General features: G+C 42.0%; 2 protein-coding genes across 2 annotated transcripts; one reads left to right on the plus strand and one right to left on the minus strand.

Moving 5' to 3' along the window:
- Nucleotides 1-24: 24 nt before the first annotated feature.
- trappc2l (trafficking protein particle complex subunit 2L) lies at nucleotides 25-2,029 on the minus strand. Its single transcript, XM_054608655.1, has 5 exons — nucleotides 1,950-2,029; nucleotides 1,495-1,667; nucleotides 826-913; nucleotides 259-338; nucleotides 25-163 (listed from the first exon to the last, which is right to left on the minus strand). Exons 1-5 carry the CDS (start codon nucleotides 1,980-1,982, stop codon nucleotides 118-120), a joined length of 420 nt encoding a protein of 139 aa, XP_054464630.1. The 5' UTR covers nucleotides 1,983-2,029; the 3' UTR covers nucleotides 25-117.
- Nucleotides 2,030-2,541: 512 nt separating this feature from the next.
- galns (galactosamine (N-acetyl)-6-sulfatase) lies at nucleotides 2,542-20,265 on the plus strand. Its single transcript, XM_054615701.1, has 14 exons — nucleotides 2,542-2,663; nucleotides 2,933-3,056; nucleotides 4,096-4,170; nucleotides 4,317-4,419; nucleotides 5,070-5,213; nucleotides 6,023-6,089; nucleotides 6,580-6,707; nucleotides 6,823-6,962; nucleotides 7,085-7,188; nucleotides 10,415-10,557; nucleotides 11,021-11,123; nucleotides 14,416-14,537; nucleotides 18,518-18,635; nucleotides 19,795-20,265. Exons 1-14 carry the CDS (start codon nucleotides 2,547-2,549, stop codon nucleotides 19,879-19,881), a joined length of 1,575 nt encoding a protein of 524 aa, XP_054471676.1. The 5' UTR covers nucleotides 2,542-2,546; the 3' UTR covers nucleotides 19,882-20,265.
- The last annotated feature ends 197 nt before the right edge of the window (nucleotides 20,266-20,462 follow it).

A 20,462-nucleotide genomic window follows, 5' to 3' on the forward strand; every position in this document is an offset into this window, starting at 1 on the left:
AACAATGACGCTTTATTACTTATGCATTTCATTAATCAAGGCAACATGTAAACAAAACATTAGGATTTGGGGGGGGTTCTGTACAGTGGAGGCTCAGAAGATAGGGTGGGGGAGATGTCAGCCAGTTTGCACCATCATTCCAGATACGATGCCATCGAAGGCCCTGGAGAATGATTTGGTAACCATTAAAACACTGCTAGATTAGGAACGTTTCAGTGACTCAAATATTTTTGAATATCAAGTAAATATTAAACTCACTTAGACTGAATGGTGTCCCCGGGATTGTGGAATGGGTTGCACATTACATCGGTAAAAGAGTTGTGTAATTTTCTGAACATCTGAAAAAAACAAAACAAGCTACAACTTAAGACAATACAAAGAAAAAAAATAATCAACAAGCACAACATTAATTGTATTGTGGGGTCATGTATGTGTGCAATGTAAACTCAAAATGTGATGTGCGTGGTAAAGATTTGCACTAGCGTCAGATAACTAACTAAAGTTCTCTGTTCATGCCAAAATCATTGACCATACTGTAGTTCTATTGTTTTCTGTAAAAAGCTTGCACACATTTAGCTATCAGATCATTACAGTGAAACACATTGTGAGGAGACTGAGATGGCACCTTTTTAATGGTTTATATAAGAGGCTAAATTCAGCACTTGCACCTATGCTGTAAAACTAGATCAACATCCTGACGGAGAACAAAGTTTGTAGATGTGTATTAAACAATTCAAATGTGGCTTTGAGATAATTATGCTTGTTGGGCTGTATTTGATTATGATTACACATTCAACAATAGGATAAATTGTAGGCTTAACTTACACTTCTAATTTCATTGTCCCGTAATGATGTGTTTGACGAGTCCACAACGATGACAAACTTCACCTTGGAGTTGGTTACATATCCATATCTAGTCCACCAGTCAAGGATAATCGGTTCACCCTGTAAGAGACTTTTTACAATATGTACAGAGACTCCAGGTCCACTGACAGATATACCATTTCACGTTTTAATAATTATCACACCCTTTACATTCAGACATAAACCATTCTACAATAAGATAAGATAATTAGTCCCGCAGCGGGAAATTTGCAGGCTTACAGCAGCATAGGGTAAAGTGCACACAAGAGACATAGCAAAAGAAGACAAGATAATAAAAAAAAAAAAAGTATTTTAAATAAGCAACAAAAACTGAAATATTATATTTACAGACAGAAAAAACTATAACAATAACAATGATGGGAGAAAATCAGTAGTCTACATGTCTAGTATATCTAAGGATTTCATAATCTTCTTGATCAGTATAGGTGTGTCTATTTAAGTTCTTCAGAAGTAATAAAGATATGGGGGCAAACAAAAGATAATCAAACGTAAATCACAGTCTAAACCCTGTCAAAGATGCATGATCTAATTAAAAGATAAGTCAGGCGCTTGGAGTACTTCCCCTTGTGTGACTTTCCTAACCCTTAACCTTTTAACAAACAAGGATACACTTTGTAGTCCTCGGTGGGATAGAGCAGACCCAGGTACAGCTCTCTCTGGTCCCCCAAAGATTTGCCCACTGCTGAGATCTTCTCCTCCACCACATCCAGAGAGGTGTGCACTGTGTAGTGAAACTTCAGCTCATTCTGAGTGGGCACACTGCGGATATACAGCGGGTAGTTCTGGGGAAGGACACACACAACAACAACAATGAGCCCTTTAAAAGCATCACTCTTTCACCCACTTGCACACAAAGTGAACACAGTTGCAGGAAACTGTAGCAGCAGCTGAGAATGCTAATGTTGTTAGCTCCTGGTGTTAGCTTTTGAAGTGTTTCAACATAATGGAGCCTCAGGCACACAGGGGACGGTGACATCTGATAAGAGACAGTTATAAGAACACGGAAAACATGTTAAACATTAAACACAGGCCACCGATAAACCCGGGACGAAAGCATTTATTACCTCTTTAGCGATCACTGCTATGCACACCGCCATGTTGGTTTTCCTCCGCTGAGCTGTCAGAAGCTGTCACGTGACACGCTGCATTCAAACGCTGTCGTACAAATGGCAACCGAGACGAAACATTTCATTACGCAAGTGATTTTTAAGCCATGTATTACTAAAAAAACGTATTATTTGTAAGTGTGTTGTCCTTTTACTGACTAAGGGTGTTTTATTAACATATATGGTCTATTTTTTTGTATTTCCCCGACCAATTTAGAATGCTATCTCGCTTGTACAACATTTTTTAGAAGTCCCTGAATCCAGCAGCGATCAAGGAACAATTGTGTTCCAGGTACTCACCATTGATTTATTATTTATCATTTGATTTACTTGTTACGCTACCATACACATTCATAAATCAAAGAAATAAAAACAATTTAAAAAAAACATTTTTCTAGAATGCATGCAACATCTTAATTAATTTAAGCAAAAACACACCTGAACAATTGTTCCTCTGTGTTTGCGTAAGCGTTGCGCCGATGACCCGCATGAAGGCAAACAAGCCGCTTCCTCGAAGTTGAAGCTCATATGACTTCAGAAAGCTGCAGCCCAGCAATGCGAGAGATGTTCACTGGGGTTCTGACTGTCTTTTGTGCAATAATATGTTGCTCTGTAACAGAAAAGACATCAAATGTTTCATCTCCAAACGTTATCATCATGCTCATGGATGATGTAAGTTCATTTCTGTTTTTTTATGTGTCCTTGTGACTTTATTTCTTCACATCAGTAGCTCAGTTTGACAGTTAAAACATGTTTCCCTGTCTCTTTCCTTCTCCCAGTCCTTTTTTTCTTTTTTTTCTTTTCTGTTGGTTATGATGAATACCCTTTGTCACGTGTCATATCATTGAACATTGCATCTTGCACAATGTTAATGTGTGTTTTACCTTTCTTGGTGTGAATGTACATGCATAAACTCCCAATTATTTCCCTCTGCTCTGCAGATGGGTTGGGGGGACTTGGGGGTGTTTGGCCAGCCCTTTAGAGAGACCCCCAACCTGGATGCCATGGCTGCTCAGGGCATGCTGTTCCCAAATTTCTACACTGCAAACCCACTCTGTTCCCCATGTGAGTCAGCTAAAACAATTTGTAATACATGACACATAACCGGCAATTCCTGTTTCGCAAGATGTTACATTACATTACAGTCATTTAGCAGATGCTTTTATCCAAAGCGACTTACAATCAGTAGTATATTACATATCATTACATATCATTCACCCATTCACACACTGATGACAGGCTACCATGCAAGGTGCCACCATCAGACTCTAACTAACATTCATGCAACATCCAGTCCACACCGATGGCAAGCCTTCAGGAGCAACTTGGGGTTAAGTGTCTTGCCCAAGGACACATCGACTGCCGAAGCCGGGTATCGAACCACCGACCCTCTAATTGGAGAATTACCTTGCTCTCCACTACGCTACAGCCTTCTTTCACATCAATGAAATCTTAGAATAACATCTTATTGATGAAAGCATAAATGTAACACAATTGACTAGACTCAGAACCACACTTGTGATTTGCTAAAAGTAAGCTTCAACATTGCCTCATTTAAATACAATATGCAAAACAGAGCACAGCATGTTAGCATGTATTGTTTTATTAATGTTGTGTGAAACCTTCAAACTCCAGCATAATTATTTCCATGCTTCACTGAAGGTATCCATGTAAAATGCTATGGATTCAGAATAGAGATTGTGTGCATTTATTTCATGAGAAGTTATAAAAAAAAAACTTTAGAACTGCCAGGTAGTCAAGCTGAAAAGCTGATTTTCTTCTTTTTGAGCTGAAAGTTGCAGGTACAGCTGTGATTAGTGAACATGACTATTCTGTACACATCAAAACAGACGCATGTCAGTACAATCCATATTTTCATTACTATGACAATAAAGTACAAATGTTATATTTTATCCAAGTATTCAACCAAAGTTCTATACTAGTTGGACAAATTAATTTGTAATCTCCAATGTATGTGACATTGGTGCAAAGAATAGACCACACGTTGATTGGTTTGCCAGTAAAAAAAAGCATTTTGAAGACGGTTCTAATAGAATACTAATATATTGTAATAATCTAATCATTCCTATCATTTTAACGGCAGCCAGAGCTGCACTTCTCACCGGGAGGCTTCCTGTCAGAAACGGTTTCTACACCACAAATGCCCACGCCAGAAACGGTACACTCTCAATATATTCTTACTGTGCAAATTATCCAGCTGCAAATTATTTCTAGCAGGCTTTCTGATTACTTAGTCCATAATGTACAATGTGCAATAAAGTCATGGAAAGTCTTGTACACTAAATATTTTGACATTTCCTGTAGCATACACACCACAGGAGATAGTGGGAGGAATCTCTAAGGATGAGGTTTTGATTCCCCAGATGCTGAAGACAAAGGGCTATGTCAGCAAGATAGTTGGCAAATGGTGAGCTCTATATCTTTCTGTAACCTTTGTTTCAGAGGTTATGTTGAAAATGTTGTGTATGTTGTGGAATAAATTCCACAAAAAGAAAATTATATATTTGCATATTCTATTAAATTAATTACAAACCATGCATTTGTAAAGTTACTGGTGGTCATTTTTTCACAGTATATACTGATTTTTTACAAGATTTTTGATTGTATTTTTCCTATCCCTGAGGCATCCATTGATATGCATTCATTTCTGTGTGGTATGAAGTCTGTTTGAGATCATTTATAACACACAATGTTATCTGCCTTTTGCTTTTGCTCTACATGCACCACATATGTCTACGGTTCCCTATTTTAAAAGCTCTTCACATTACCACCTGACCAAACGCACAACCAATGTGATAGATTACCAACCCTCTCAAAGTTTCAATGCTCTGCAAAAGTTGATTTAAGTACTGCACTGAAGTGAATGGAAACCAATGAGAGCCTATAGGCAGGAACTGCACAACATCCAAATATTAATATAAGTATGTTGTACTACACACCTTGGAAAAAGGTAGCACAAGTATATTTTATTTGTAGTAATGGTCTGAATATACAGATGCAGAATGATCCTTCAGTCACATTGATCTTACAGTGTGTGAGTGCACTTTGTCACTACAGGCATCTGGGCCACAGACCTCAGTACTTGCCTCTGGAGAATGGTTTCGATGAATGGTTTGGTTCACCTGACTGCCACTTTGGCCCTTACGACAGCAACATCAGACCCAACATCCCCGTCTACAACAATTCTGAGATGCTCGGCAGGTAGTATTACACACAAGCACTCAGATATACATAACAGCAGACAGAAACAGAGCCTGGAAATTATGAAAATCTTCTTTCCCCGCTGACTCAGTGGACTAGTTTGGCAGGCAGCTCCTCTGGATGAGATGAGTGTCTCCCCTCCTCTTCCTCCTCTGTACCAGCTGTGCTTGTGTATTCCATTTTCCGCCCATTTGTTTTCCCCAAAACAGCCATATGTGTATTCAGGGTCATTGGAACTGGCAGCCGGGCGTGTTTTTCGCTTAGCTGTGGGTTTAATCAGCGCTGCATACCTGGGCCCTGGACAGACATACACACACACACACACACACACAGACACACATAGACACGTATACACACAGACACACACTTTCGCCCTCAAGAGACGGCAGGTTGCGTTGGCTGTGTGCGAGGACACCTGGAGGAAGTGAAGCGTAAGAAAGAGATGCCTGTCACTGCGTCTCTGCTCGCCGCGCCACGCTTCAGCAACACCTCATAACAGTTCCCTCTGCTCAACTCTGCTGAGACTTCACGAATATATATTTTACCAAATCTGCTGCAAACACAGTGGGCAAGAGGGAAACTTTCCTCCATTGCCTTAATGATATAGTTTGCAGTAGTTCCGGTCAATTTAGAGGGAGATTGAAAGCCCTGATAATAAAATCAGGTGGTTGTGAAAGAATAATGTCATACAGTTGAATAAGCAGAGGACAAAGTGAATGGTGTGGGGTCAGCGGGTGTTCAGACGGGATGATAGATAACTAATAATAAAGGCTTATTTAATAAATCGTGTCAACCCGCTTCTTTTCCAGATACTATGAAGAGTTTAAGATTGACAGGAAAACTGGAGAGTCCAACCTCACACAGATGTACTTGCGGGTAAGTTAAGGCTCACTTATCTCAGATGATACAACCCTTTCAGTGGAGCAGAGTGTGCCAGGTACACCCAATTGTGTTTCACAGTTTACCTTGTAAAGTAATTAATAAAATAGAAGGAAATTGAATAAAATTGTATTGTCCACCAGAGTGGAAAATTGCACAAAAGCAGTGTGCAGAGACACACTACACGCTTGAGAGGTGTACTCCGCCATCACAAGAGGAAGACCTGTCAAGTAGAGCTTTGTAAAGCTCATATTAGCATGTGTTATAGAACTAGACTGGTTTCAGTAGTGTTGTTGTTAGTGTGACTGATTGGCTGAAAATGAAATGAAGGCAAAACATAGAATTTTGTGTGTGGTAGGAAAATGAGAAAGGTTACCTACTTTGGACTGACCGCTTGACGGCAGTACTGTGAATCAAGCTGCAGTAGGTCATTTGACATCTGCACTGACAGTGTTGTAACACTCTCTCACACCTCCCACCTCTACAGGAAGGTCTTGACTTCATAGTACGTCAGACTGAGGCCCAGCGTCCCTTTTTCCTCTACTGGGCACCCGACTCCACTCACGCCCCTGTCTATGCCTCCAAACGCTTCCTTGGGAAGAGCCAGCGGGGCCGGTACATTATATCCTACCTTACCGCCTTTTTTTGTTGTCCAGCATCTGCTTAAGATTATAGCTTAACTTATTTCACATGGGGAATGATAAAAACTGTGGTTGTCTGCATTGTGTAGGTATGGTGATGCAGTGATGGAGCTAGACTACAGCGTCGGTCAGATCCTGGCATTGCTGCAGAGTAAGGGCATCGAAAAGAATACCTTTGTGTTCTTCACCTCAGACAACGGAGCCGCTCTGATATCTTGTCCAAACGAAGGTGGCCGCTAAATTCAACTGCACACACACACTTGCATTTTTGTCCAAGACACATTTTCTGTACTGCATGTGTGTGTAATTTGTAACGTGGAAACATGTGTTTTTGTGCGTCTGATTCCTCAGGCGGGAGCAACGGGCCGTTCCTCTGCGGGAAGGAGACCACCTTTGAGGGGGGCATGAGAGAGCCAGCCATTGCCTGGTGGCCTGGACACATCAAAGGAGGCACGGTGAGAATACCCCTGTGATTTAGAGCTTTTACCAAATAAAGCCTCCACAAGAAAATCCAAGAAGATCGTTCACTTAATCCCTACCATCTTCTCTAGGGACTAGACTAGACCCAGGATCACTAGCCCAGTTTTTTCCTCTCGCTCCTTAATGTTCTGCCTATCAACAGGTACCAGGGGTGGAAATGTTCTCTGTAAAGCTGCAGGTGGTGTACAGGACTGCTAAACAGGGTTGAGAGTAAAGGAAAAATGATTTCACTAATCCCCTCTTTTGAATGATTTTTGCTTTTTGTTTCATTTGTGTATCGTTTACCACTTTGACATGCACACACGCTGACCTAGTGGCTCCATAACCAGTGGGATACGTTCAACTTCTATCGAGTGATTGAACCCCAGAAACAGTAAAAGATAAACTGTGTGATTTGGGCCACAAAGTGTGTGGGCGCTTTTTCCACTGTTTCCTCAAATATTTTTTGGCTCGGATTAATGCACCAAACTCTCTCTTTCCTCCCCCCCCTCCCCAATTCAACCCCCCCACCCACACCGTGATCCTCTAAGCCTGTGCGTTCTGCAAATGACTTTTAATTGTATTAGGGGCAGCTGTGACACGGGGCTGTGACGCAGAGGGATTTGGTGGAGGAGCGAGCGGAGGCTGCAGTCTGCAGTAAGCCTTGCCCCTGGCTCATCTCACAGGGGTGTGCTGGGGCCTGATAGCACAGCAGAGTAGCGAGGGAGAGGGGGATTGGGAGCGTCTTAAGCGGCTAATCTGTTTGTGTGTTTGCTGAGGTTGGATTGAGCCGTAATGAGGACTTCAGTATCTGAATATGCCAGGCGCTCAGGATAAAGGAACGGGAGGGGGGGGGTGGGGGGGTTCAGGGAAGGAAGCAAGCAAGGAAGAAGTAAAAGAGGTGGCTGGTGTAGAAAAGAGAAAAAGAGGAGTGCTAAAGATGCTGCCACTGCCACACTGCCAGGAACGTTGCTGTGTTTGCAGGGCTTTGCTGCACCTGTGGCACTCTGTGATTGACCAGTGTGTCTGTGTATGCGTGTGCAGATCATGTCTCTGTTATTTTTTCTTTCATTCTACATGCCTGCATATATATATGCATGCTTTTGTATGCATGTTGGATTAGTTGTATTTGTGACATATAACTTTCTTTCTCAAGTCGTGGCTTGGTTGTGAGAACAAGGGTCGATAGATCCTCCCTGAAGCTCTCTGGGGTTGTGATGACAAAGCTGCTTTGTTGGAGCTACTGTACTCTACAGCTCTGGATTCATCACTCTGGGAAGGGAGGACAAACCAGGCACAGGGATGCCCCCTCTCTTGTTTTGTATTCTTCTGAAATCTCTGTCAATCTGGGCATTGAAGTCCATAAGCTCTTTGAGCAAAATGCTGCAGACAACAAACAGTCATGCAAGCCTTTGCTGGGGGGCGATTTCAGCAGGTTTATTGTAGCGACTGAGAACAGATGCATCTTTACAGAATTACGATGAGGAGTTTTTGGGGGTTGGGGGATTGTGATAGAAAGACAACTTCCTCTTGAACAGACAAAAAGCCGTTTATCTGCAAATGCATCTGAGTGATGAAACTCAGTAATTTAACTTAGTTGTGTGAATGTGCAGGAAGTCGTTGTCCTTCTCTCATATTTAGGAGTATAGCTGGAGGTGTGCTGGAATGAAGGAGCATGGCTGGTGTGAAGCAGGTGCCGATTCAGCATTCTCCAAGTGCCTGGGGGGTGTAAAGGACCAGGATGATGAGGGGTGGCGGATGTAGTAACAAAGATTGGGAGGCGGGTGGGGTGTCGGACCCACAACGTTATCGAGGGGTCACAATCCCTTCTGTTGTGTTTTATCAGGCCGCGGACACACAGGCAAAGTGGCAGAGACGGGGATAGAAGAACTGCCTCCTCAGATAACCAACATCACCACTCACAGAGAGAAATGCAAGAAAAAATAAGTGACATTAATACAGAGGGATGAGTCAGTCAAAATGAAAAAGAAAGAACAAAGGGTGAAGAAATAGGGAAGTTCACCGTGGATTGCAAAAGGAGGCAGAGCCAATGAAGGATAGAATTAAAAGATGACAGCTCCTGAGATAAATTCCTCTGTCAGAGTCGTCTGAGTCTGAAAGTTTAGCTTTTTTTGGGCATGCAAGTTATTACTAAGTAAATGTCAGTTTTGCCTCTTCTTGTGTCCTTTTGTCCTGTCTTCTTTTAATGGTTTGTGTGTATCTGTGTGAGGGGGACTTTAAAAAAAAAATGAAGTGAAGGACTAAATCTGTTGTGTGTGTGTGTGTGTGTGTGTGTGTGTGAGAGGAAGAGAGAGGGTGAGTGTCTGGATGTGCAGATAGATCATGGAATGCATTGCAAAGCCTTTTCTGTGGCTGTTTCTGTGGATACAGAAGAAAGGGGAATTCATTTCAGTGCTAAGGAGCTTGTGTGTGCGTGTGTGTGTGTGTGTGCGTGTGTGAGTGTGTGTGTGTGAGTGAGTGTGTGTCTGTGTCTATATATGTGTGCTGGCTGCCGATAGGAGCACAGCGGCACACGGCGGTGCAGCTGCAGAGGCCTGATAGCGCTATCTGATTGTGAGTGTGCCGTCTCCCTCTAAGGCTCGCTCAGGAGAGAATGGAAGGGAAGATCAAGGATGACAACGAAAAAATGTCATTTTATCTGAAAATAGTTCAAAGTTTATAAATAAAATAAAGCTTTTCACTGGGACTGGGAGAAGGAGATAAAACAGCAGCTCGCTCCAGCTCCAGCCGTCTGCTTGCCCGGGTGTCGTCCTCTCCCTACTTTCTCTCCTCTTTTTCTTCGCTCCTCCTTTCTCCTTTTCCCCCCAAAAAACTAATTTAGAACGAGAGGCATTTTTGGAGGCTCTATAATAAACCTGCAAGCAGAGATTAGAGAGGAGACTGAAGAAATTCACCTCTTCCCTACATGTGTACATAGAACTACACAAGCATCCTATCATGACTATGCATTGTTGCCTCAGTCGCGGTCGCAAATAAAATGCAGCGCAAAAGAGCGTGCTTTCGGTGAGTATGTCATTATTTGCCACCAACAAGAACCATTGGGGATTTATTTATGTTTTATTCTTTGAGAGGACATTTGGCCAGTCCTCCTTTTCTTCAAAGTTCTTCACTTTTTTCAAATCCTAACTCACCGGCTGTGTGAAATTGCTTGTCATAGTCCAGATATTGATTGTGTATTTCTATTTCTTTCTCCTTTCGCAGGTGAATTTCCAGTTGGCCAATGTGATGGACCTGTTCACCACCAGTCTGGCTCTGGCCGGCATCAGCCCTCCTGATGACCGAGCCCTGGATGGACTGGACCTGACACCAGTCCTGCTAAACGGCTCACAGGCACTCCAAAGCAGGTGAGTGCTAGCACACTAGCTGTTGCCATTAGATGTTTGGGGTTTGAAGCCTCTACTTTGGGTCCCCAGGTCCCCTTCAATTTTTATGTTCATGATCAGATCCCTGACTGGGAGAGCAGTGTTATGACTTTTCCTCTAGTGTCATTATCAGGTTAAAAGTGTGTTTATGACAGAATACCTGCAAAACTGATGACATTCACATCTACCTCAGCTATACTTTGTGCTAAATGCTGATTGCAAGATCTTGTATGCTAACACTATGAGGATGAACATAGTGTAGTATAGTACAATCTTGTTGTTTCATGTAAGTGAAGAGAATTAAAGAGTTGCAAAGTTAGAAAGTTCATGTTGCTGGATGGTTAAAAAATGTACAAGAATTGGGAGAAAACAGTGAGAGTGGAGAGTGTAAGTATGACAAGAGAGTTTTTTTAGAAGAGCAATATTTCTCCCTCAACCTCAACAGGCCGATCTTCTATTACCGTGGAAACGAGCTGATGGCTGTGAGGCTCGGACAGTACAAGGCACACTACTGGACCTGGAGCAACTCATGGGAACAGTTTAAAAGCGTAAGATTTCCCTGTAACACAGCAACTCTGTTTCCTCAGTTCTTGATTTGCACTTCTACATCCCCCCTCTTTGTCTCTCCTAATCTCTCCCAAACACACAAACACTTTCACTGTTGGTGTTATCTTGAAAATGGCTCATCAGTTGACTGCTGTGTACATCAGAGCGTAATGAATATTAATGAAGAACCCCCACATCAGGGAACTTACATCATTCATCAACCAGTTGACTCGTTTAAATAGCGACATTCCCCGCTGTAGACTTCTTCTTTTGGCACCACGGAGCTCAAAAGGAAGAAGGAAAAGCAGATGCCAGCAGTATCTCTCGGCCGTAATTACATCAACTTGGTGCTGATTAAATGCATCAGGAGAGATATGAAATATGACACTTGAGAAGCAGGATAGTGTGGTCCTTCTTACGCTCCTCTGTCCAGAAAAAAAATGTCCTCCTGTCCTCCCATCATCGCTCTGCTTTTCCTGTTTTCCAGTTTGTTTTATGCCCCATCGGTCGCTTAAATTGCTCTCTCCTTCAGGGCCGCTGAATCAATAGCAGCCTCCTTTATCAACTCATGTGAACTGAAGTGGAACTTCACAAATAATGGCGTCTGATTGCCTGTGAGTTGCCTATCGATTGGTGTATGTGTAAGTGTGTGTGTCTGTATATGAAAGTGAGAGCGAGAGAAAGGACTAGAGAAAACGTGTACATGAATGTTCGGTTGTCCATAGATGTCTGTGTGCGTTTTATGGAGTGACTGTTGAGCTCCTTCGAGGGAAAGTTAAATTCCCAATATGCTTCGTGTCATTATGGTTGAATCCTTAAACTGTCCATCTCATGTAACCCATAGTACATTTTATAAACATGAGAAATGTAAACAAACTGACTTATTGAGCGGTTTCACACGGTCGGACTACGCATGACATGTTTTGAAAATTACCTTCAGAAGGACACTATGTTTCAAGGTCCTTCTTTAGGCCTTCTCATGCAGTAATGACATGGATTATTGGTCATTTCAAAATTATCTGGACCCTTAAAACTCCTATATAGGCTTCAATTTAATCTGTCTTCCAGCAGAAATACAAAATCAATCCTCTCTTTACTGAAATAAAAGTCATGTTTTCTTGCTCCTCCGCTTTGGTAACACTTTAAAATATAATTAGTTTTTTTTCCTGGCCCATAGTAAGAAAATAAACAAGGGAGGATGTGTGTCTGTGAAGAAGAACAAAATTACAGGTTAATAGCCGAGAGACGTATCGCTCCGTCCTGGCTGTGTTCAGCTCAGCCATGAGGAAAATTAGAAATTTCACAGGCTTAAATGGCCCTCATCAAACTCTCTTGAGGCAGTGTAGTGATGTTAATATTGCAAAATATAGTTTTTTGTGACTGTGGCTCCTTTGTATCTGGATTGCTGAGGAGCCTGTGATACAATTGGAGCTTTATGGCAGCTGGGATAGCTTTTTAACCTTGTTTGATACTTCACAGACTGAAATGAATGAAAAATGAAAACACCTGTTAGTCCAACACTTGTTATGTCATCAATATCTGCATGAATTGTATTGCAGGAATTGGCATGAGATAGACTGTGAAATAGCTCCTGCTCTTGACTTTAGATTGTAACTCGTGACATAAATGCACCTTTGCTTGCTAAATAGACTTTATGGCAAAAAGTGATGACTTACATTACATTACTGCATAACGACTTCAACATTTAGCGAAAGGTCCATAGATCAACTGCAATTTTTACATGTATGTAGTCAAATCCATGAAATAGGAAGTTAGTATTTTAATAGTATATATTGTTTTAAATATTCAGCCACAAGCTATGTAAATCTCCTTATTCTTTCAAATCATACTTTTTCCTTTTTTGACCTAAATAAACACAAAATACGTCCTATTCCAGAATCCATTCTGCCTCCGTTGGATGCTCCTGCACCTTATCTTGTAATAGCGACTGGTTTGCTCCGGTTCGAAAGCGGCCAAGTTGTATCCATAGCATTAATGTCAGAGCAGATATGGAGTCCTTGCTGCTATGTCTTATGTACAAGAGACCGAGAGACCAACACAGCAGGCATTTTTGGCTGCTCCTCTGGGAATTTTTTCATTCTTTTCTGCATTTCTAAGCTTCTGGCTTCAAAAGACAGGACAGGTTTGGATCAGAGGAGACTCTGCAGGGCGGCGGGGGCATCTATCCTTCTCACTCTCTCTCTGTCTCTCTCTTCTTTATGTATTTCTGAGGTGCTCTGTTGAGCGATCTCAGAGGGGGGCAGAAACACTGCCTTACAGATGAATGCTTTCTCAATATTAGTTGTGCTCATCAAAAGTGTGTGTTTGTTTGTGTGTGTGTGTGTGTGTGTGTGTGTGTGCGTCTGTGCGTGTGTGTGTGTGTGTGTGTGTGTGTGTGTGTGTGTGTGTGTGTGTGTGTTGAAGATGGGGGCAGCTCTCCAGGGGGTTCTGGAGGAGTGAGTGTGACTCAATCCGGCTGCGATCACTGCCAGACTCACGAGAATGGAGTCGGGGAGCTGGTGAGATGCAGGGGGGAGGCAGCACAAGGAAGAAACAGTCCTCTATTTTGCCAGTTACTTGAACCCCTTCATGATGTACCAATATTAGCTGCAAAAATAACACAACAGATGTAAAGACATGCATATAGACCATACTTCAAAGCATTGAGCTCAGAGTAGCAGGTGGCTGCGAGCCTAAATCTAGACATCCAGAGAAAACACTGAACTAGAACATCTAAGATAATCAAATAGACTACTGAAAATAACCAAATTCTAAGCAAGTTTAAAAAAATGTCATTCATTTGTTTATTTTTATTTATTAGGTTTCACTTGTGCATGAGGAGTAAGCCTTCTTACCTGCAGGACTTACCTCAAATATTATCTTAGGTTGCTTTGAAGAGAAAATGCCTGATCCTTTGAGCCAAAACAGGGCATCTCTGCTCTTTCATATATGGTGGGTTGCAGTCTTATTCCAGCGTACATACATAAGACCGGGCCACAGGGCTCAGGCTGAGTGGTGAAAGCTTCTCACTGGTGTAAAAATAACCCATAGCAGGCATGTAGAATAACATCAGTTAACATAGAAACATAGAGAGAAAGAAAAGCTTCTCTCTGATGAAGGGTTCATTTGTTCCTCCTCACATGTCCGATTTTACTCTCTACGGTATACAGTGTCATCACTCACTGACTTAATGCATACTCTGCTTTAGTTACATTATAACAAATATATAAGCATCAGAAACATCTGTAATGTGCAATCAGGCAAAGGTTTTTTTTGTCTTTTTGTGTCTTACAGGGCATCAACTTCTGTCCAGGTCAAGAGGTCCCAGGTGTGACCACTCACAACCAGACAGAGCACACACTGCAGCCAATCATCTTCCACCTGGGGCGGGATCCTGGGGAAAAGTACCCTATCAAGTAAGTTCCCTGAAAACTTCAACCCTGCTTACAGCTGATTTCCAGTAGGAGAGGGGAGGCAAAACAATTGAGAGCAAGGGGGAGAAGGGAGTCAGCCAGGAGCAAGTGAAGAGGTGCTGGAAAAGGAACTGGAGAGGGATGAGAATAGGAAAGCAGTTTGCCTGTTGGTAGCGCCGAATGTGTATGAGATCAGTGGCATGAAAAAGAAGGCGTCGGATTGATCCGCTCAGCCGGAGCACACCTGATTACACCCTTTCTCTTTGTGATTGCAAACAGCTCCTTAAAGATCACTATCTGGCCCTCAACACTGCGGTGCACCGCCGCAGGGTTAAAATTGCGAGATAAATTGTTCAGGCTTAAATTGAGAGCGAGTGCTGTTTAATGGAGTTTTGTGTGTCTCTGCCTTCGCTCAGAGGAGAGTTAAGAATCAACGAGAGGAGAGAGTGACGCCAGAAACACAGACAGCCGAGGCTGGACTAAGACTATTACTAAATAAGGGTGCAAAGATGGATGAGCGTCGTCTTTTACTGCGTACCGTCAGTGCAGACTATTGATGTGATCTTTTAAAACAATATGATGCAAGCTGAGATCGTGACTAATGCATTAATATAATCTCAAAACCGCTTTGATGAGAGAATATTCCTTTTGTGCTCAGTGTTCCCTTTGGCTCTCTCCTGACATAAAACCTGTTAGCTTGACCTTTCTCTTCTGCCTCCTGCAGCTCTGCCTCTCGCGTTCTGCTCCGGCCTCATCCCCTCTTTGCCTCCTGCTCCAACTTCTTTCAGCCCTGTAGTGAGATTGGATGATAAAACATTAATGTTGTTTTTCAATCGCTCACCTTTTAGCTTTGCTATTCACTTGGAAGAATAAAAAATAAAAAAAGCAATCAATATGCAGCCATGTGTTGGGCTGAGAGCTAGATGTGCACACAAACCAAAAATTCCCACTCGCTTTTCACCTCTGCAGTAGAGTTTGTCTACAAGGTCACCCCATCCAACCCCAGCTGCATGACCTCTTCACTGTTCTTCTTTCTAATCTGCTCTTTACATTCCCCTTCCTCTCCAAACTTTTGTCTAACCTATTCCCTTGTTACTTCTCTCTCTCTCTCTCTCTCTCTCTCCACCTTCTGCTGTGCACCTCAACTCACTTTTCAGCACTCAGCTGCTGTCCCTCTGCATCCACTGGGACCGTTCTCCTCCATCCTAGTTAAGTCTGTGTGTGTGCGTGTGTGTGTGTGTGTACACATGTGTATGTGTGCGTTTTGTCCGTGTGCTCCTCGGTCCCCCAGCTGGACTGGCTGCTTGGCCGTCATTAATCTCTGTCTACACCTAAAGAGCCACTTAAGATGATGTAGGGCCTGTCTGCGCACATACCTTCACTACTGTCGCAGGATGTGATATAGAAAAAGAGCACAGACTCACACACATACACAATCCCCAGTCCAGGACAGTCACCCATGAAAACAGTAGATTGTAATTATGCAATCCAGGAGAGAATGCAGGAACAAAAATACAGGGGTGGAGTTGGAGGGCCTTGCGTTGATGGTCCGTCATGAAGCACAAACCCAAGCAGGTCTGCACCTTCCCGACTCAGCGAGTCTGGATCCCCATTGGATTCGTTCAAAGCGGGTTTTTTTTGCTGCCTACCGCTTTGCCCTCCATCTCTGTGACCTAAGGCCCTGAGGTTAACACATCCTCCTTTCACACCACCTACCTCAGCTCACGTCCCCAGAGCCCCGGTCATCCACAGTGTAGTCCCAGCTCCAACACTGCAGGCAGCCCCGCCACAGTCTGGCCTCATCTGCTGCCTGCCACCAAGCTCTTGTGTCCCCAATCAATAGTCCTTACTGAAGTGCTCAATTTCCACCGGGGTGGAGAAGGTGGTGGAGGGGAGGGGTAGGCAGGACAGATGTATTTGATTGTCTCCTCAATTCCCCCACCTTCTGCCACTGTGTGTGTGTGTGTGTGTGTGTGTGTGTGTGTGTGTGTGTGTGTGTGTGTGTGTGTGTGTGTGTGTGTGTGTGTGTGTGTGTGTGTGTGTGTGTGTGTGTGTGTGTGTGTGTGTGTGTTTTCCAGCAATAGTGTTATGAATCAGTAATCAGAGTGGTGACACACCTGAGCAATGCCCCCATCCCCCGTGGGTGCCATACATTATAAATCAAAAGACGCCATTTGCATACAGCCTGCTTATTATTCCAGATTTTTGTCTCTACACCAGTAAGCTAAGGGTTATAATCATGATAATGAGCTGTGCTGACTTTGGGCTTTTTTTGTTATTTGTTTGCAGCGGGAGCATAAACAAATGATATTATTATTTTTTTTGATTTAGAGGTCCGCAGTGTGAGATTTTGAGTGCATAGACAAAACAAAAGAAAAACGTAATGTCTCGTGCAAGTTTCTCAGTGCATGGCGCAGCTTTGCTCGCAGACTTTTGTGGGGAACTGAATACTTATAGCAGTCTGATAAATCTCCCTTACATTTACTTCTATTAAGTTGTTTCGTCACTTATCACAAAATGAATCTCAGCAATCAGTAGCGGGCACAGATAGGAGGGAATGAAATATCCCTCTCGCTGATCGAGATCGGGCAAAAGCAGAATTTGCGATTTAAGATAGCTGAAGCAATTTAATCTGAATGTCTTGATTTGTAACCGGGGGGGTGGGGGTGGGGGTGGGGGGAGTAATCCAGCCAGGGTCACAAAGCGTAGATAGTTAGCTCATGACGAATAAGGCACACCAGGAGAGAGACTAATTGCAGCCAGTGCACTATACCAGTCGAGTAATTGTAGGGGAAAGTAAAGACTGAGAGTATCAAGGAAAGGAGCAGGTGCTGGCTGATGGAGGAAGCCTTGCTGCCCTGTGGGAGATCTAAGAGGGAGGGTAGGTGTGAGCTGGACAGGGCCCGGGGTTATTACTCTAATTGACACTTCACCTCACACACATGCACATGGTCCCCAGGGGCCAATCAGAGGGCTGGGTTTGCAGTGGAGGGAGGATGGAAGGCTGGCACAGGTGCTGCCGGCGAGTGTATCAGGGGTGTAATTGCACTGCTGATATTTGTCTATCTGTGTGTCACGCCACCAGACGCCCACTCCCCCAACGCACACACACACACACACACACAAACAGGACGCGCACACACAGCCCATTAACCCTACAGGTCCTATTGAGAGCAGCGTTCCTTTGAAAGCCTTCGGGGCCCCTGTGTTTTACACACTGAATATAATAATGCACAGAGGTGCCCGGGCTCACTGGTGTCCAACAGCAGTAATTGAGAGACAGGGGATGTGATAGAGGTTACATAGTTCACCCTGCTGAGTGCGCTTTCCCAAAGGGTGCCTGAGTGGATGGCCTGTGTGTGTGAACGTTTATGTTTCTGTTTTTGTGTCGTTGAAAGCTACAACATGTCCCCTCTCTGATATAATGAGTAAAGCTTTTACTGGATATATGTGCACAGTGCATTTACTACAATACTTGCTAAAACAACTGAAACATTCGGGCAAAACAGAGTGAGAATAAAAAACGAGGTGATGAATTGTGTGTGAGTGTGTATTTACATTTATAAACTAATTTAGTGTTATCTTTGTTGAGGGTAAGGCCATTGTTTCACTTGTTTATTAAAAACTTTAAATTCTGATTTCAAAATTGGTGGATTATTTGATTGTCAGAAAAATAATCAGCTGTTTTAAAAATTGATTGATTGTCTTTGTTTTTTATTTTAAGCTAAAATGCAAAAACATCTTTTGGTTACTTGATTCTTAAATGTGAGGATTTACTGCCTGTCTTTGTCATGTATCATTTTAAATTGAAAATCTTTTTTTGGACTTCTTGTCAGACAAAACAGGATATCTGAAGATAAATTGTGATAGACATTTTTTTCACCTTTTAATGTTTTATTTTGTGTGGTCAAAATTTTAATTTTTTTTAGTAAAACTACTTGTTAGTTGTAGCCTTACTGACTATCTGCGTTGTGTGTTTTCAGCGTTTTGACTAAGGAGTACCAGGATGTGCTGAGAATGATCTCTCCAGTTGTGGAGCAGCATAAGAAGACTCTGGTGCCGGGTGTTCCCCAGCTCAACATGTGTGACGTGGCGGTGATGGTGAGTTTTACATAACATAAATATCATAATGCACTTCATTCTTGAAACTGCAAAAATTTATAATTTTGTTTTTGCTTTGTTGCGTGTTTCGCATGAACTATTTTCCCAATTAAGCCAGAGGCAGTGGACCAATGCCAGCTCAGTTTTCAGATATTTACATTTCTTTTTGGCCAGCCACCTTGATCATCTGTTCTCTCCATCACACTTGTAAATCAGAAGAATTCATTCATAAGAGAAATTGATAAAGCCTTAATTAATAACAGAGAATCAATAAAAGCAACTATAATAAATATTTTTATTTTCTTTAGCGTTTAGATTTTGTTTATCACTGTGACTAACTTGCTCCAAAATGTGTATTACGTTTGACAGAATCATGTGTTAGCACCCTATTCTGGTACTTTTCTCCTTGAGTGTGTTTGTGTCTTACTTTTGTGTGAAAAAAAAAAATCTAATTTAGGATTATTTAACGGAGCCAAATTGAACAGTGGTTTTGTCATCCAGAAGCACCACAGATTGTGAGCTTCACTGCTGTGGATTCATTTGTGGCATCTCACTGCCCCCTGGTGGTGAAGAAAACTTGCCTATTTTTAAGAAGGGTTAGAATGAATTAGGTTCGGGTGCTGTCCTTTAATAAAATGTCTTATGTCTTATCCTGTGTCATGCTAATATGGATCTTTTGACTTGTTTAATATATTTTGTCTCAAGCATTATCCACATATTCAACTGAACTAAAATTGATCAAGTTTAATATTCGTTGAAGATGGTTTTCCTGACTAAAGTTTCTACTAAGAACAATAGTGCAGCCTGTCACCACTCAATGATTAACTGAATGTTTTATAAATAAATTCTGCTAAATATGATAGAAATACATGAAGTGGTGATGCATAACTCTTTTGAGACACCTAATGTATCCCTAAATTATTTTTCCAATATAAGATAAACCTTGTCTTGGAATAAATCTTAAACATGGCGGGGCAATATTTATTTCATTGACACAGGATAAATGCTATTGCTAAACCAAAATATACTTTAAAAGTATTTTCTTCTGAACCATTAAGGGCACAGAACAGTAAACTGCGGCCTCCTGATAACAGAAGAACAGATTTACTTTATCTTTGATTAGATGTTGTCCTTATGTGATGGATTCCCTCTGTTACAGAATTGGGCCCCCGCTGGCTGTGAGAAGTTGGGAAAGTGTCTCAAAGTGCCAAAGTCTGAGCCACGGAAGTGTTACTGGCCACACTGAGACGATGAGGAACCAAAACCTGAAGATGTGCCTTTCTACAAAACAACAAACAACTGCATTATTTAAATTAAAGTGTCTTTAAAGTCTTTGTGAAATGGGTCATGTGCTATATGTTAAAAAGAAGGACATGTTAAAACTAAGGGAATAATGTTGCTATAACAACATTATATGAATTATGCAAATCACTTTTTACATTTGTGATTTTAATGAGCCAACACAATTTCTACCTGTTCTGGACAAAAACTGCACCAAGAGCCACTTGTTAAATTCAGGACTCATTTTAATGATGTAGAGCCGAGAGGGAAATGTATTTATTTTGATCATGCCTAATGTAAGGATTTATACCATGTTAGATTATTGGATTAGTTTTGTATCCTTCTTACATGCATACTTCAAAACATGTTTTAGATAAAAAAATAAAAAACATGAATAATAATTATTGATACATTGTATCTTTTGGGACTGTTAACAAAACTCACTGTTTTGAGTTTGACAGATACTAGCCCTGATAGAGATTATTCTACTGCTATGTGCGTCATTTCCTGCAAACGTCAGAGCTCATATTTAGTCATTTGGGTCTT

Source organism: Anoplopoma fimbria, chromosome 2 (assembly GCF_027596085.1).
Source record: "Anoplopoma fimbria isolate UVic2021 breed Golden Eagle Sablefish chromosome 2, Afim_UVic_2022, whole genome shotgun sequence".
Taxonomy (NCBI): domain Eukaryota; kingdom Metazoa; phylum Chordata; class Actinopteri; order Perciformes; family Anoplopomatidae; genus Anoplopoma; species Anoplopoma fimbria.